The sequence below is a fragment of the Chelonoidis abingdonii genome, chromosome 11 (assembly GCF_003597395.2).
Source record: "Chelonoidis abingdonii isolate Lonesome George chromosome 11, CheloAbing_2.0, whole genome shotgun sequence".
NCBI lineage: Eukaryota > Metazoa > Chordata > Testudines > Testudinidae > Chelonoidis > Chelonoidis abingdonii.
This window is the reverse complement of record NC_133779.1, coordinates 61,354,680-61,372,000: the sequence shown is the minus strand read 5'-3', so window position 1 is coordinate 61,372,000 and position 17,321 is coordinate 61,354,680. Positions and strand designations below refer to the sequence as shown.

The window sequence follows — 17,321 nt, the reverse complement described above, 5'->3', positions numbered from 1 at the left end:
GGGAAGAGACAGAGGGGTGTGTGGGGGACGGGTGTATGGGAGGGCTGTGGGGGTTGTGGGGAAGTGGAGGAGGTTGTGTGTGGGAGGGGTCACAGGGGAGGCTGTCTGTGTGTCGGTTGTGTATGGGAGGGGTGTGTGGAAGTTGTGTGTCACTTCTATCTGTAATGCACTAGCCGGGTCAAAGCCAGCACATGTCCATCGACCAGAACTGGACCTCACCCCTCTCCCTGCAGGGCCGACACCCCCTTTGGGCCCAGTTCCCCTTAGTGCCTGGGATACCCTGTGCACTCCAATATACACACACACACGGGGCAGGTTGCACATCGCCAAGCTGGCGTCTGCTGGGCTGTATTGAAAACGGTGTTGCAATGCTCAGTGATTTGCTATCCCTGGGGAAGGGGCTTTCCTGGTCCCGCAGCAGGCTGCGGGCTCTGCAGGGCAGTGTGTGTGCCTGGACGCGGTCCATGGAGAGCTGGCTTAGAGTCAGGTGGGGAAGGTTGGCTCTCTGTACCTCAGCGAGCAGCCTGCTTCGTCTCCCTCTGCTTTCAGTTCTTGCGGGTGATTGTTCTGGATTCAAAGCCTTAAACTCATGTTATGGTGCCACCTCCCAGCAAGAGGATTTGGTGCTGTTAGCACCTGTCTCCTTGCTGCAGACTCAGCTTCCTTTAAGGCCGGTTCCCAGGGCTAGAGATGCCACTTTCGTTCATTGCCATGAGTCGCAAGCTTAGACTGGGCAGGAGAGGGGCAGCTTCTCTAGTAAATCCTACAACCCCCCAGGGCATGGAATCCCAGAGCTCTCCACTTCCTGTGTTTCTCCCCAGCACATGCGCACAGTGACTGAAGAGTTTGGTGCATCCAAGGCAAACAAGAGTCCAGTCCGGCTCCTAGCCCAGCGCCACACTCTCCCGGTCGCCATGCAGGGCTCCCTCGTGCTCAGCCTTCTGGCCTTGCTCGTAGCTTCAGCTAATGGCCAATGTAAGTCTCTGAGCCGCGCATTTCACAATTATCCTTTTCAACCACTGGCTCCAGCAGAGTCACTCCTGATTTACTCCAGTGTCACCCGACTGGCTAAATTGGAGTCACTCCTGATTTACCCCAGTGTTACCCTATTGGCCCCAGTAACTCATACCCATTTTATGGCTCCTTTGTGCCAATTGTGCAAATGGCCTTCGTGTAAACCGCTCAGGCTCAGACTGACCGGCCTCGCCACCTACCCTTCAGCCATTGCACTGTAACCCTCTGTCAAGTTCCCCCTGATCATTCTCTCATCAAAGGCCTTGCCTGCAGGCGGACACTCTGGAAAATTAATCCAAATTAAACAAAGGTGTGATTTTTAACCTGTATTAAACCCACTTAATTTGGAATATAAATGACCTTAATTCAGTTTCTTAATTTACCTCCAAAGTGAATTAAACTAAACTGAATGAAGCCACTTTAATCCCAAAGAAAGTGTACACAGAGGACTTTAACCAAACCAGTTTAAATTCACCCATTTGGTTAATGCAGATTAAAAGTGGCTTTAATTCAGTTTTGTTCACCTCCACCGTAAAGTCACCTAAATTGATGTTACTGAGTGTCTACACTGGGACTTAATCTGGTTCAACTAATCTGGATTACTGACACCTGTAAATTCCCCAATGAGGATAAACCCTTAGGAAAACAAGGGAAGAAGGGCAGGATCTTTCTACCAGAATTAACCTTGGACCCCTGGTGTTTCTTCCTACAGATTCATGTTCAGTTTGCCCAGTCTTCAAGTCCCAGGCAAATTGTCCTACCAGTGTGCAGAACTGCACAGAGGGGACCTGCATTCTCACTCTGGAAACAGTCTTCTCAGGTGAGAGAGAGGGGCCTGGAGCTCCCCTTTCCCTCCCACAAACCTGCCTAACTTTCAGCCAGCCCATGATGCTGTTACCCCAAATGGATTAGTCAAAATTCAGGGCCTTTTTGGGTTGCTTCATTAGGGTGAGAAATAAATAAGGTGTGGGGGGTTATGTGCGTGCGTGTGTGTGTGTGTGTGTGTGTGGTGGGAGAGGGTTGTGTCTGGTACAGGCTGTGTGGTGTGGGGGTGGGTGCTGTGGGGGAGAGTTGGGTGTGTGGATGTTCGAGGTTGGTTGTGTAGAGTGTATGGGTTGGGTGCTGTGGGGTGGGGCACATGTTGAGTGGTGGGGGCTGTTGTGGGTGGGGGATGTGTATTATGGGGGTGGGTTATGTCAGTTCTGGGGTTATGGAGTAGTGGGTTGTATAAGGTGCAGGGGCAGTTCTGTGTATTGGGGTGGTTGGAGGGTGTGTGTGTGGGTGTTGTGGGAGGTTGTGCATGGTTCAGGGAAGGGTTGCGTATGTGGGTGCTATGTGTGGGGTGGGCTTTGTTGTGAGGCAGGGGCTTGTGTGTGGTGGGGGAGGGTTGTGTGGGGAAAGGTGTGGGTGTATGTGTTGTGTCTGTGTGTGTGGGTTGTATCAGGTGTGTAGATGGAAAGGTTGTGGGGTGTGTGTGCATGTTGTGGAGAGAGTTGTGGTGTTTGTGTCTGTGTGTGTGGGTTATATCAGGTGTGTGGATGGAAAGGTTGTGGGGGGGGTGTGCGTGTTGTGGAGAGAGTTGTGGTGTTTGTGTCTGTGTGTGTGTGTTGTAGAGGGCTTGTGTGCTGGGGGAGGGTTGTGTGAGGAAAGGTGGGTGTTCTGAGTGGGTGGGACTTGTTGGGAGTGTGGACGGAGTTGTGGGTCACATGTGCGTGCACACACGGAGGCTGATTTTGTTTTTGTTTTCCCCTGCACCTAGGAAAGGACAAGGTGACCGTCAAAGCTTGCATGGAGGACAGCACTACCTGCCGTGCAAACTTCATCAGCCTGACCGTCGGGCCTGACAAACAAGTGAGGACCAGCTCCATGTGTTTTCAAAGCAACAACTGCAGCCTGAATATAACCGTGGCCGGTACATGCCAGGCGCAGCCATTCGCAGGCACAGCTCTCAACAGGCGGGAAAACAATTTGCCTGAGAACATTTGAAATTTTAAAACTGTTTCTGTTTCACAGGATTCAAACTCGAGCTTTACATTTTTGCTTGTATGAAATGTTGTTTGACAAAAACTCAGACTGGTCCCATTTCATCCCCTGCCACAATGAAGAGAGACTGATTTTGTTTTTCTGGTTCAGTGGCAGCGCTGAAAAATCGGAAACAAATTTTGTTTCAACTCGAGTTTAAGCTAAAATATTTGCAGACATTACTGGAAATTTAAAAAGTCAATGTTGGTCATCCCCCTTTTGAACCTGGGTCTCCCACATCCCACCCCCTCTTCTTTCTCTTGCTCTGGCATTTTGTAACTAAATAAACCCCAGGGGTTGTTTGACTTATTTCCAGTTTTCTCCTTTTTCCTCTCTCTAATGCTTGCAAATGTCGCCAATGCTGGCAAAGTTACAAAGTGCTGGAGATGCCTCATTTCATTTTTATTCCTTTAACTGCTCTGCACCTTTTCCCGAAACTGGAGACATTTGGAAATGTTACAGGAAAAACCATCCGAAAACACAGATTTCATTCCGTCTATTACATTCGCTGGCAAAAAACAGCCCGCTGGCCTCGAAAGCTGAAAAGCTTTTGAAAACCAGAATGAAAATCAGGTGGCAGCAAATTGAAAATGTTCATTTAGGAATTTCCCATAGAAAAAAAATTGATTTTCCGGTGGGACATTTGGCTTATGCTTGATGCAATGGGAAAAAGGGAGTGACATAAAGAATTGGGTGCCATGGGCCAAGTGACAGGCTTGGAGAACTTTTGCAGCAGCAGTTGAACAGGGTCATAAACAGATAGTTAAGGGTTAATGTCTCTTTTACCTGTAAAGGGTTAAGAAGCTCAGTGAACCTGGCTGACACCTGACCAAAGGACCAATGGGGGGACTAGATACTTTTAAATCTTGGTGGAGGGAAGTCTTTGTTTGTGCTTTTTTTTTTTTTGTTCGTTGTTCGCTTTCGGGACTGAAAGGGACAGGACATCATTCCAGGCTCTCCAAATCTTTCTGAATCAGTCTCTCATGTTTCAAACTTGTAAGTAGTAGCCAGGCAAGGCGGATTAGTCTTATGTTTGTTTACTCAACTTGTACATGTGTCTTTTTGCTGGAAGGATTTTTAGGTCTGTTTGCTGTAACTTTGAATCTAAGGCTGGGGGGGGTCCCTCTGGTTTATATGAATATATGAATCTGAGTACCCTGTAAAGCATTTTCCATCCTGATTTTACAGAGATAATTTTTACCTTTTCTTTCTTTAATTAAAAGCTTTCTTTTTAAGAACCTGATTGATTTTCCTTGTTTTCCAAGATCCAAGGGATTGGGGGGAAAGTCTGGGGGAGGAGGGGATGGTCTGAACTCACCAGGGAGTTTGGATGGTGTGAAGCCTCTCAAAGGCAACCCAGGGGGGAAAGGAGGAGGGGATGGTTAATTCCCTCTTGTTTTAAGATCCAAGGAGTTTGGATCCGTGTGAAGCCTCTCAAGGCAACCCAGGGAGGGGAAAGTCTGGGGGGAAAAGGAGGGAGATGGTTAATTCCTCCTTGTTTTAAGATCCAAAGGGTTTGAATCTGGGTTCCCCAGGGAAGGTTTTAGGGGAACAGAAAGTGTGTCAGACACTAAATTCTGGCTGGTGGTAGCGTACCAGACCTAAGCTAGTAATTAAGCTTAGAAGTGTTCATGCATGTCCCCACTTTTTGTATTCTAAAGTTCAAAGTGGGGGAAAAAACCTTGACACAGGGCCAGGTTGCATTGGTCAAAGCCAGAGAGCGGCTGTTGCGGGAATCGAGAGGAGAGATGAGGAGATCCTGGCTGAGAGTTCTAGCCGTGGGGGTGGATAGTTCTGTTGATTCTCCATCATGAACCTCTTTGTGTCCTGAAATTCTGACCCATGGTTCCTCCTCCGATTGTTCCCAGTGCCACCGAAGAGCTCACCCAAGAATGGGCTGCAGTGCGGAGCCTGCAATGAGCCAAACGTTGACCAGTGCAAGAACAGCGTGAACGTCGCCTGTATGGGCTCTCAGGATCGTTGTATCGACTTTGCTGGGACACCTGGTAATTCTGCCAAACATATAGTCTGGCTGGATCTTGGGAACTGACCTGAGTTCTCCCAGGCAGCTGGGAATTCCTACCAGAGCTGGTGAAATCCAGAATTCCCTAATCGTACAACTGGTGAAGTTTATTGAGTGACACCTTTATTTTCATTGATATGGGCCCCTGTTTTTCAGCATTGAAGGTTTATGAGATTCAATATTTGGAGTCCTAGTTTTCCCTGGGTTGTATCCCAAGCTGTCAGAGGGAAATGGGGTCTAGTGGTTAGAGCCAGGGGCTGGGTGCCAGGACTCCTGGATTCTATCCCGAGCTGAGAAAGGGAAGCGGTGTCTAATGGTTAGAGCCGGGGGCTGAGTGCCAGAACTACTGGGTTCCATCACCAGCTCTGGGACAGGAGTGAGGTCTAGTGGGTTAGGGCTGATTTGGGCCAACTGAAGCATTTAGAGAATTTGTGTCAAATTTGCCAAATTGTTTTTGCTGGAAAAAACCAAAATGTTCCAATTCAGTTTTTATATTTTAAAAAAGCATTAAGAGCCCCTTGGAAAAACCTCCAACAAAACATAACATTCCCTTTCAACCCCAAAGGTAACTCACTTTTGTCACTGTTTCCATTTTGCCGAAAACCGCCCATTCTGGGTCGACTCAAAACCAAGTGTTTCCAACGGTTTGTCAGGCTGGAAACTGACCCCTCAAAATGGGCTATTGGCAAGGCTCTGTGGCCCAGGCTGGTGGGGAGGGGACGAGACGAAAAGGCCAGGCCATTCTTGATTCTTATCTCTCGTTTATTTCCATCTGCAGTTAACAACACTAACACCACATTGATCTTGAAAGGCTGCGCTACCCCGAGCGCCTGTGAGCTGAAAATCAATGGCAGCTTCTACTATTCCCAGCAGACATATACGCTGACCAAAGCCGACTGCCTTCCGGGTACCAGCAAGGGCTCTAACGCTGCTGTTCATGCCCTGGCGTTCTTCCCAACGTTGGCCGTGCTGCTCCTGGTGAAACAGCTGTCCTGATTTGCACTCTGTCTGCATGATCCTGGAGAACCTCCCCCCCACCACCCCTTGGGATTTAGGGGTGCCTTTGGAGAGATGAGTTCATCACAGGTTGTCGGGCTCTATACAGGGGTGTGAGTCAGTTATGCGGGACATCAGCCACAGACGGCCTTAAAATGGGTGAATCAATAATCCAGTGGGTTGAATAAAAATGGTATTGAAATCATTCAGGTGTCTGCTTGTTTCTTGTCAAGGGGAGGTGGCGGAAGGATTTTCCCAGCATGCACAGCACTGTTTTGTGGGGGTCACTCCCTCTGCATAACCCTATAAGAACGAGCCATCCAAAGGTCAATCACACCCAATCTGCTGTTTTCTGACAATGGCCAGTACCATAAGAACATAAGAATGGCCCCACTGGGTCAGACCAACGGTGCATCTAGCCCAGTGTCCAGTCTTCTGACTGTGGCCAATGCCAGGCGCCCCAGAAGGAATGAACAGAAGAGGGAATCATCAAGTGACCCCTCTGTCACCCATTCCCAGCTTCTGGCAAACACAGGCTAGGGCCACCATCCCTGCCCAGCCTGGCTACCAGATGCTTCAGAGGAAATGAAGACAACAAGGCAATTAGCAAGTGAGCCATCCCATCGTCCAGACCCAGCGTCTGTTCCAAGCTGCCTCTCACCTTACTTCCCTGTCAGAGTGAAAAGCAAGTCAGCGCTTCCTTAGAAAATTTGATGAATGTGAAAACAAAAAAAAATTCTCTTTTTTTTGGGCCCAGAATTTTAAATTTTGTTTGGCAGAAAATTTTGATTTATTTTTCAGATGGAGATTTGGAAGCTGGAATATTTCCGTTGCCGTGACGCCTCATGGGAGTTCTAGTACATGTGCCTCTCTCATCCAGTCTCTAGAGACTGGTCTCGCTGGTAGGCCTACATCTCCCATGATGCAACACAGTTACTCCTCTTGTGCTTCATGGGAATACTTAACCATGGTGCCTCATGGGAGTGAATTCTCTTTTCCCTCCCTTCTTACTCTATTTTGCTCAGGAATGTGAAAATATTCACACTCTGCTGCGCCATAGATATGCCCACCTAACACCTGGTGTAGATGTAGCTAGGTCCATGGAAGAATGTGTCATTTGACCTAGCTGTTTCAGCCTGGGGAAATGGACTAGCTACATTAATTGGAAAATCCCTCTGCTGCTGTAGTGTCTTTATAGTGTAGACAAGCCCATATTCTTTCTCTCTCCCTTTTTCCTAGGGCTTTGCAAAAACATTTTTGTTTTGCAGATGACAACATTTTGCACTAGACAACAATTGTGGTGAAAAATGTTTACAACATTTGAAAGGCTCCATGAACTAATTTGAAAGAAACAGAATCACAACGGGGTTAGGGAGACAAACCCTGCTGGATTTTCACCCCAATTTCAAATCCCAGCTCAAATTCCTCATTTTATTTTTTTGAATAGCTTCATCAGAAAATCCCTCACGACGTTTCAAACACAGTGAAAGTTTGTCTATGGAAAAACATCCCCCAAATCATGCCCATTTTCTCAGCTAGGCCTGTGTAGGTGGTGTCTACACTGAAGCGCTACAGCTGTGAAGGTGCCATGTTTGAAGTGTAAACAAGCCCGGAACCACCTCTTGTTAAGGCGACATTTCACGGGCGAGTTGTGTGAATGTCTATTTGGGAAACACACGGTTGCATATTGTCATTCTTTGCCGCCAAACAACTGCCAGGCAGTGCCCCAGAGCTGGCTGCATTTGGTTGCAGCTGGAATCCTGTGTAAGTCTGTACAAACCCAAGTCACGGAAACCTCTGCCCCAGAGAGCTGACAATGTAACTAGACAAGCAAAGCCGGGACAGGGTACAACGCACCAGCGGAGTGACCAATGGTAGCAGTGAATGGTATGTTAATGCCTTGATTGTTTTTTGTGGGGGCAGGTGGGTTAGTTAGAAGGGGATCTGCTAAATGGGAAAGGACGTGGGTCTAGGGGGCCAGGGCAGAGGGGTTGGCGCAGAGTGAGCCGAGAGGAAGAGACTGAGCAAGAGGGAGGATCGGAACAAACAATCAATCAGTACCGGGAAGAGAAAGTCTAGTGAAAATTGTAGAACATTCTTAGCTGCTTCTGCCCATACTGGCTGGAGACCCAGCCACCATCACCCGGAGAGGTGGTGTTCCCCTGGCTTTGGCAACGGAGGTACACCACTACAGATCCCGTAGTGTAGCCTTAGCAACATAGACAGGTAGGGCTGGAAGGGACCTCGTGAGGTCAACTATTAAATGAAATTAATAGGCAGCAGGTTTAAAACAAACAAAAGGGAATATTTCTTCACACAATGCACAGTCAACCTGTGGAACTCTTTGCCAGAGGTTGTTGTGAAGGCCAAGACTATAACAGGGCTCAAAAAGAACTAGATAAGTTCATGGAGGATGGGTCCATCAATGGCTATTAGCCAGGATGGAAGGAATAGTGTCCCTAGCCTCTGTTTGCCAGAAGCTGGGAGTGGACGACAGGGGATGGGTCACTTGATGATCCCCTGTTCTATTCATTCCCTCTGGGGCACCTGGCATTGGCCACTGTCGGTAGACAGGATACTGGGCTGGATGGACCTTTGGTCTGACCCAGTACGGCCGTTCTTATGTTCTTACAGGTCTTTCTCTAACCTGCTCTTAAAAATCTCCAGTGATGGAGAGTTCACAACCTCCTTAGGTAATTTATTCAGTGCTTAACTACCCTGACTAGATAGGTCAAGTTTTTCCTAATGTCCAATTCAAACCGCCTGTAGACGAGCAGACTCACCCCTGCGGTGCCTCCTGCTGGTAACTTCTGGGAATTAGCTCAATTTCCAGCCCGGAGCACCCTCTGCAGGCTGGTGATCTACCTTCCAGCTACTGGCCCCTGTGTCCCTCCCAGGATCCCGGTGCCCCTTTAACTAGGTCTCCCCCTCCCAGAGAATCCCCACCCCACTATCCCCACTTTGCCTCAGTATTGGCTACTCCCCAGTCTCCATCTAGCCCCTGTTCACTGGGGCAGGCTGCAGTATCAGCCACTCATCATCGGCAAAGGGGTTTGGACCTGCTGCCTTGGCCTATCCCTGGGCTGCCCCCCTGCAACCCCCAGTACCTCTTGGCCTAATGCTAGGCTGCAGCCTGGGGCTTTCCAGGCAGGAGCTCCCCAGATTCTCTGGCCTTTCCCAGCCCTGCTCCACTCTAGGCACTTGTCTAGCTCCCTGCAGCCAGGCCCACATCCCTCTACAGGCAGAGGAAGACTGTCTGGGCTTCTGCTCACAGCCTCTTTATATAGGCCAGCTGGGGCCTGATTAGGTGTGGCCCAGCTGCAGCTGTTTCCCCAATCAGCCCAGCTTTTAGAGCTGCAGCTTTCAAGCCCTGCCAGGTCACTTTTTAACCCTCAGGGCAGGAGCAGGAGCAGGTAACCAACCCGCTACATGGCCCTTGACCCAACACCAAGTGGTGGACCTCCCGCCACCTCTGGAGGGTGAGGAGCCCCGGTGGGCCAGCCTCTACTCCACCCTGGTCCCGAGGCCCGCCGGGGATATCAGTTGGCGGCTCCTGCATGGGGCTGTGAGCACGGGCATGTACTTGGCGCGTGTTACCCCTGTCCTGGACACCTGCCCCTTCTGTGGCATGAGGGAGACCCTGGCGCACGTTTACTTAGAGTGCGCCAGTTGCAGCCCCTATACCGGCTCCTCACTAATCTCCTTTTGCATTTTTGGCTGCACTTTTCCCTCACTTCCTTCTCTACGCACTCCCTATCCGTGGCCTCGCGAAGTCCGGGACTTCCGGTCAACCTCTCCTTGCCCTGGCTAAAAAGGCCATCTACATGACCAGGGAGAGGAGGTTGGCTGATGGAGACTCCGGTGACTGTGGGGCTTGTTTCCGGACCCTGGTCCGTTCACGTATCCGAGCGGAGTTCCTCTGGGCGGCGTCCACTGGCTCCCTTGCTGCCTTCGAGGAGCAGTGGGCGCTGTCCGGGGTTCTCTGCTCGGTGTCCCCGTCCGGCTCCCTCTTATGACCCTCTGACCACACTCCCGTCCCTGTTTTTTTTCTTCGTTGTCCTCCGTAATCAGTGGGCTTCTGTGGTCCTGTGGGTCCTCCCCTTAGGCTGGGGGAGGATCTTTTAGCGGTGGGTGGGCTTCGCCCGCCCACTTCCCGGAAACCCAATATATACATGGCCCTTGACCAACACCAGTGGCGGGACCTCCCGCCACCTCTGGAGGGTGAGGAGCCCCAGTGGGCCAGCCTATACTCCACCCTGGTCCCGAGGCCCGCCGGGGATATCAGTTGGCGGCTTCTGCATGGGGCCGTGAGCACGGGCGTGTATTTGGCGCGGTTTACCCTGTCCCGACACCTGCCCCTTCTGTGGCATGAGGGAGACCCTGGCGCACGTTTACTCAGAGTGCGCCAGGTTGCAGCCCCTATACTGGCTCCTCACTAATCTCCTGTTTGCGTTTTTGGCTGCAGTTTTCACCTCACCTCCTTCTCTATGCATCCCTATCCGTGGCCCCACGAAGTCCTGGGACTTCCTGGTCACCTCCTGCTCGCCCTGGCTTACAAAGCCATCTACATGACAGGGAGAGGAGGTGGCCGTGGAGACTCTGGGGCTTGTTTCCGGACCCTGGTCCGTTCACGTATCTGGGCGGAGTTCCTCTGGGTAGCGTCCACTGGCTCCCTTGACGCCTTCGAGGAGCAGTGGGCACTGTCCGGGGTTCTGCTCGGTGATGTCCTGGTCAGGCTCCCTTCTTATGACCCTCTGACCACACTCCTGTCCCTGTTTTTTTTTCTTCGTTGTCCCCCGTAATCAGTGGGCTTCTGCGGTCCTGTGGGTCCTCCCCTTAGGCTGGGGGAGGATCCTTTAGCGGTGGGCGGGCTTTGCCTGCCCACTTCCTGGAAACCCAATAGATACATGGCCCTTGCTGCAATTCAAACCCATTGCTTCTTGTCATGGTTCTCAGAGGTTAACTCTCCTCCTTGTAACAACATTTTATGTACTTGAAAACTGTTCTCATGCTCCCCCATGGTCTTCCCTTCTCCAGACTAAACAAATCCATTGTGACATGTTTGGTCACAGAGATCCCCTTGGGACTGTCACCCGATGTGCTGAAATTACCTCTGAGCCCATTTTCCTTGCCAGCTTGGGACTCCAGAATCCTGCCTTGTTGAGCCGGACACGCCAGCCTGCTGCAACGCAGAGCCAGGGTCTGAACCGCTCCCCCAAAGCTGCAGACTTAACTGAAAACAGTTCAGCAGGTTACCTGTGTCCAGCACCCAGACACCCAGTTCCCAATGGGATCCAAACCCCAAATAAATCCATTTTACTCTGTATAAAGCTTATACAGGGTGTGGCAAAGCTTTGACCTTGTCCCCGTGGATCCTGCGCTTCCAGGGGGTTTCGCTAGCTTCAGAGGCTCACTGTGACCCTCCACGTAGCCCTTCTCCCGCCAGGGCCAGGTTTACCGTCCACTGAGCCCTTTTCATCATAAGCCATCAAGGAGGATGATGAGGGAATCCCACAGTCTCTGCTGTCCTTAGGGGCTTGGTCAAGAACCGTTTAGCCTCCTGTCCCGACAGGCCTGTCTTCTCCTCCCAGGAGGTGTTTCTTTAGTGGGAGTTGGGGGAATCCCGGCCTGCCCTCTACTCCAGGTGCCAGCCCAGGGGCCCTAGTGGCAGCAGCTGTTGGCAGCCGACTTTTCACTGCCAGAGATGCTACATTTCCCTGGGCCACTTCCTCACAGCTCCCTCGCTTCTCTGTCTCAACGCTTTCTTCACCCTGACCCTAGGCCTCCCTTCCAATGGCCTGAGGGTGTCTCCATTACCCAGCCCTTCAGCCGCACTTCCTCCCCTCTGGCTCCCTTTTCCTCTCCCCGGCCTGACCGGAGCGAGCCCTTTTATAGTATCAACGGGGCCTTAATTAGAGTCAGGTGTTCAGCTTAGCCTAATGGCCTCCCCTGACTCTTTACAGGCTAACTGGAGTCATGTGTCCACCCCAGCCTGGAGCCCCCGCTCTGGTCAGTCCAGGAACAGGGAACTGCTTATCCAGTGTCCAGTATATCTGCCTTCTACTATTCTGCTGTTCCCAGCTGGCCTGGGACTATCACGAGGGTAAATTCATAAATCGTCCGCCCTCTATAACACTGATAGAGAGAGATGCACAGCTGTTTGCTCCCCCAGGTATTAATCACTTACTCTGGGTTTATTAAGAAATAAAAGTGATCTTATTAAGTATAAAAAGTAGGATTTAAGTGGTTTTAAGTAATAACAGACAGAACAAAGTAAAGTTACCAAGCAAAATAAAACAAAACACACAAGTCTAAGACTAATACATTAAGAAACTGAATACAAGTAAATCTCACCCTCAGAGATGTTCCAATAAGCTTCTTATACAGACTAGACTCCTTCCTAGTCTGGGCCCAATCCTTTCCCAGGTACAGTCTTTGTTAGTTCCAGCAGACATCTCAGGTGGTAAGCCGGGATTTTCTCATGACTGGCAGCCCCCTTTGTCCTGCTCCATCCCCTTTTATAGCTTTGGCACAAGGTGGGAATCTTTTGTCTGTGCTTGGTCCCCATCCCTCCTTCTAAACGGAAAAGTACCAGGTTTAAGATGGATTCCAGTATCATGTGACATGGTCACATGTCACTGTAAAACCCCCAGTCGCCATTCCCCATGGGCTGGCCCACACGTACACAGGGAGGCTTTCAGGTAACTAAGGCCATTTACAACTGATAGTTTCTGGAGCTTCCGTAATGGCCTCCACTTAATATGTTGACATCAGTGGAACAAGTTTATATCTTAGTCTCCCAACTCTAGATATAGAAATAAGACATGCAAACAAATAGGATGAACAGACTTAGGAGATTACAGGCTTTCTAGTGACACCGTACAAGGGATATTTAGCGTAAAGCATGATCCAGTGATGTCATATTCATGAGGACACTTCCATAAAGCGTATGGAGTGCAATGTCACACCCATGTTTCTTAATCTTCCCTCACAGGTCATGTTTTCTAGACCTTTAATCATTTTTGTTGCTCTTCTCTGGACTTCCTCCAATTGGCCCACATCTTTCCTGAAATGTGGCACCCAGAACTGGACACAAAACTCCAGCTGAAGTGTAATCAGCGCCGAGTAGAGCGGAAGAATGACTTCTTGTGTCTTGCTTACCACACTCCTGCTAATACATCCCAGAATGATATTTGCTTTTTTTGCAACAGTGTTACACTGTTGACTCATAATTAAGCTTGTGATCCGCTATGACCCCCAGATTCTTTTCCTCACTGCTCCTTTCTAGGCAGCCATTTCCCAGTTTGTATGTGTGCAACTGATTGTTCCTTCCTAAGTGGAGCACTTTGCATTTGTCCTTATTGAATTTCATCCTATTTACTTCAGACCATTTCTCCAGTTTGTCCAGCCCATTTTGGATTTTAATCCTATCCTCCAAAGCACTTGCAAACCCCTCCCAGCTTGGTATCGTTCACAAACTTTATCAGTATACTCTCTATGCGATTATCTAAATCATTTATGAAGACATTGAACAGAACCAGACCTAGAACTGATCCCTTCAGGCCCCCACTCATTATGCTCTTCCAGCTTGACTGTGAATCACTGATGACTACTCTCTGGGAACTATTTTCCAACTGGTTTTGCACCCACCTTATAGCAGCTCCATTTAGTTTGTATTTTCCTAGTATGTTCATGAGAAGGTCACGTGAGACAGTATCTAAAGCTTTACTAAAGTCAAGATTATACCACATCTGCTGCATCCCTCCCTTCCACAAGACTTGTTACCCTGTCAAGGAAAGCTATCAGGTTGGTTTGACACAATTTATTATTGAGAAATCCATGCTGGCTGTTACCTAGCACCTTGTTATCTTCTAGGTGTTTGTAAACTGATTGCTTGATTATTTGTGCCGTTATCTTTCCAGGTACTGAAGTTAAATTGACTGGTCTGTAATTCCCCGGGTTGTCCTTATTTCCCTTTTTACAGATTGGCATTATATTTGCCCTTTTCCAGTCTTCTGGAATCTCTCCTGTCTTCCATGACTTTTCAAAGATAATTGCTAGTGGCTCAGATATCTCCTCAGTCAGGTCCCTGAGTATTCTTGGATGTATTTCATCAGGCCCTGCTGACTTGAAGACATTTAACTTGTCTATGCAATTTTTAACCTGTTCTTTCTCTATTTTAGCCTCCGATCCTACCTCATTTTCACTGGTGTTCACTATGTAAGACGTCTGATTGCTACTAACCTTTTGGTGCAAACTGAAACAATAAAGTCATCTAGCACCTCTGCCTTTCCATTGTCTTTCCCCCCTTCACTGAGTAATGCGCCAGTCCTGTCCTTGGTTTTCATCTTGCTTCTAATGTATTTGTAGAAAGTTTTCTTCTTACCCTATATGTCTCTCGCTAGTTCAATCTCGTTTTGTGCCTTGGCCTTTCTAACTTTGTCCTGACATGCTTGTATTGTGTGTTTATATTATTCCTTCATAATCTGATCTAGTTTCCATTTTTTGTAGGACTCTTCTTTGAGTTTCAGATCATTGAAGATCTCCTGGTTTAGCCAGAGTGGTTTCTTGCCATCCTTCCTACTCAGTGGGATAGTTTGCTCCTGTGCCCTTAATAATGTCCCTTTGAAAAACTGCCAGCTGTCTTTAGTACATAGATATAAATAATCCTCAGCTTTTCCATCACACTTTTCATCAGTCAATCACAAACCACTCTGTCTCTTTAGATTCTTGGAGATCTTAATACCTAGATTCCAGTAGGGGGGAGGGACAGCTCAGTGGTTTGAGCATTGGCCTGCTGAACCAAGGGTTGTGAGTTCAGTCCTTGAGAGGAGCCACATAGGGATCTAGGGCAAATATCAGTAGTTGGTCCTGCTAGCAAAGGCAGGGGGCTGGACTCGATAACCTGACAGTTCTAGGAGATAGATATATCTCCTGTTATTATATTTGGAAGCCCCTTACCCATCTCAACAACCTCAGGGAGAAAAAACAGCCTGAAATACAAACATTCCTCTCTGCTCAGTTATTCTGTAACTAAATTCCCCCAGCCGGGTGCAACGTCATGCATATGAGACCCAGTTCGATGTAACGCCCTAGACAGGGGAAGGGTAAGAAAATACATCACCAATAAATGTTTACACAATTTAATGACAAGGAATTTAGCAACCTGTTGTGGGAGTGGGAGGGGAGCTGTCGTATTGGAATCAATTCCATAGTCATCCTTAGTTCCCTTGGGATAGTTTCAGTGGACCCCCCATTTGGTGTCAATCAGCCGTCGCTCCATTAGAGTAAATGGCCCAGATCCCCCACTGTGTCAATTTGCCATTGTTGTGTGATTTCCAGCACCTGCCAATCTGGCTAAACAACTCTAACGTGCAAACAGTCACTTCTCTACCCCTGTGACTAAGCTGAGTATCACCTCTTATCTCTGTTGCATGAACCAGCAGGCTGGTTGAGACAAGTTCTATAAAATACAAGCTGATGGGTTAGGAAAGAGTCAATCTGAATTATATTTAAAGAGGGAGTTCCCAGGTATGAGGGTCATATAATATGTCACATTTCAGTAAATCATTCACTGTGACTCCCAAGGTATATATGGATCCGATTCTGTCTTTGGCCTAGATAGAGAAGAAAGGGGCCACGTTAGACAGGTTAGAGCATCTCTTCAGTTTTACTGAGACACTGGAGAATTAACTGAACTATTTTGCAGTTGAAGGTAAGAGTTTTTAAACCGAGTTAAAATATTATTTGTAATCTTTCACAATCTGCTGCAAAGCGTGTAAAGGCTGGAGATATATTTCAAGTGCCAGCTCCCATTGTAAACCCCCCAACAATGACAGAACAGGGATAAAGCGGCTCAGTTTGTGCGAAGGAAAAGAAGCCCCACTCGTGGAATGGTGTGTGAGCAAAATAGGGAGATTTTCAAAGGCAAAACCGGCAGCGAGGGGGCCAGCGTCTGCTGAAACTCCCTGGGAGTTGGGCCTCGATCTCTCTTCAGCTGCTTTGAACATCCCAGGCTTAGGGAGCAGAGAGGAACCGGTTGACGTACTTGATTTGGACTGTCAGAAAGCCTTTGGCACAGTCCCTCGCCGTACGGCAGTAAGGAATCGAAGCAGTGCTGGGGCGGGAGGCAAGGGAGTGTCATGGAGCAGAAACAGGACAACAGCCAGAGAACAGGAGTTTGCAGTGTTGTAGCCATGTGGGTCCCAGGATACTAGACAGACGAGGTGAGTGAGAGAAAAGCTTTTATTGGACCAGCTTCTGCTGGGGAGAGACACAAGTTCTGGAGCTCCTCTGACCAACAGAAGAGCTCTGTGTTGCTCGGATGCTCGTCTCTTCCCCTACCTTGTATATCTAGAAAACAGAGCCAGAATTCATGGAAATTTTGTGTGATGGCAAAAGCTTAAAAGTGGAGGCCTCCAAGTTCCATACTAGACCCAGTATTCAAGTGACTCATGATCTGATGGGGGGTGAGTGAGGAGGTGGTAAAATCTGCAGAGGAGGCAACTTACTGAGGTTAGTTGGGAACTTCAGCGAGATCGAACAGAGCTGGGTCAATGGGCAACGCGATGGCAGGTGAAGTTATTTTGATCAATGCAAAGTAACGCACATGGGGGCGGAGGGGTTTGAAGCCTCCTAGACCTGACCTTTGATTCAGGGAAGTGTCCTGAGCATCCCTGTAGGAGGATCAATGGACATCTCAGCTCGCTGTGTGGCTGCAGAAGAGAAAAGCGAAGAAGCCATTGGGCTGCCCAAGGGGGTGGAGATAATGTGAAAACACTGTAGTGTCCCTCTGCAGACCAGTAGGATGCTCTGACCCTGGCACCCCACAGGCCGTGCTGGTCACCCCATGTCAGAAGGGACGGTGCAGACCTGGAGCAAATATGGATGAGGGAGTGAAACCTGGGCCAGGCTAGAGCCATCCAGCGGGACTGGGATCCCACAGGACCTGCAGGACCTGCTGCCATAATAGAGGGAGCAGGTAAAAGTACTTTGTTGTGGGTGGGATTGGGTGGGCAAAGAAAGCCGACTGCGGTAATATGTGGGAAAACACAGGGCAGCAGCTTGTCATCAATAGAAGTTCAGCAATATAAAGGAAGTTGGTTTTTTAAAAATAAAGGTTTTTACCCTTAAATTTAAGCCAGGGATAGAGAGAGGTTTGATGTCTATTATAACAGGAGTTAAAAAGTATTTTGTAGGTAGTTTAAGCAAGATTTGTTTTATACTTTTAGTAGAAACAATTGTGTCTAACTTCCCTTTATAGACA

General features: G+C 48.8%; 1 protein-coding gene across 1 annotated transcript; it reads left to right on the top strand.

The window, feature by feature from the left end:
- Positions 1 to 914: 914 nt before the first annotated feature.
- Positions 915 to 6,302, top strand: LOC116834944 (phospholipase A2 inhibitor and Ly6/PLAUR domain-containing protein-like). The gene is made up of 5 exons (XM_032797369.2): positions 915 to 975; positions 1,727 to 1,834; positions 2,774 to 2,926; positions 4,905 to 5,042; positions 5,838 to 6,302. Exons 1-5 carry the CDS (start codon positions 915 to 917, stop codon positions 6,053 to 6,055), a joined length of 678 nt encoding a protein of 225 aa, XP_032653260.1. The 3' UTR covers positions 6,056 to 6,302.
- Positions 6,303 to 17,321: the final 11,019 nt, after the last annotated feature.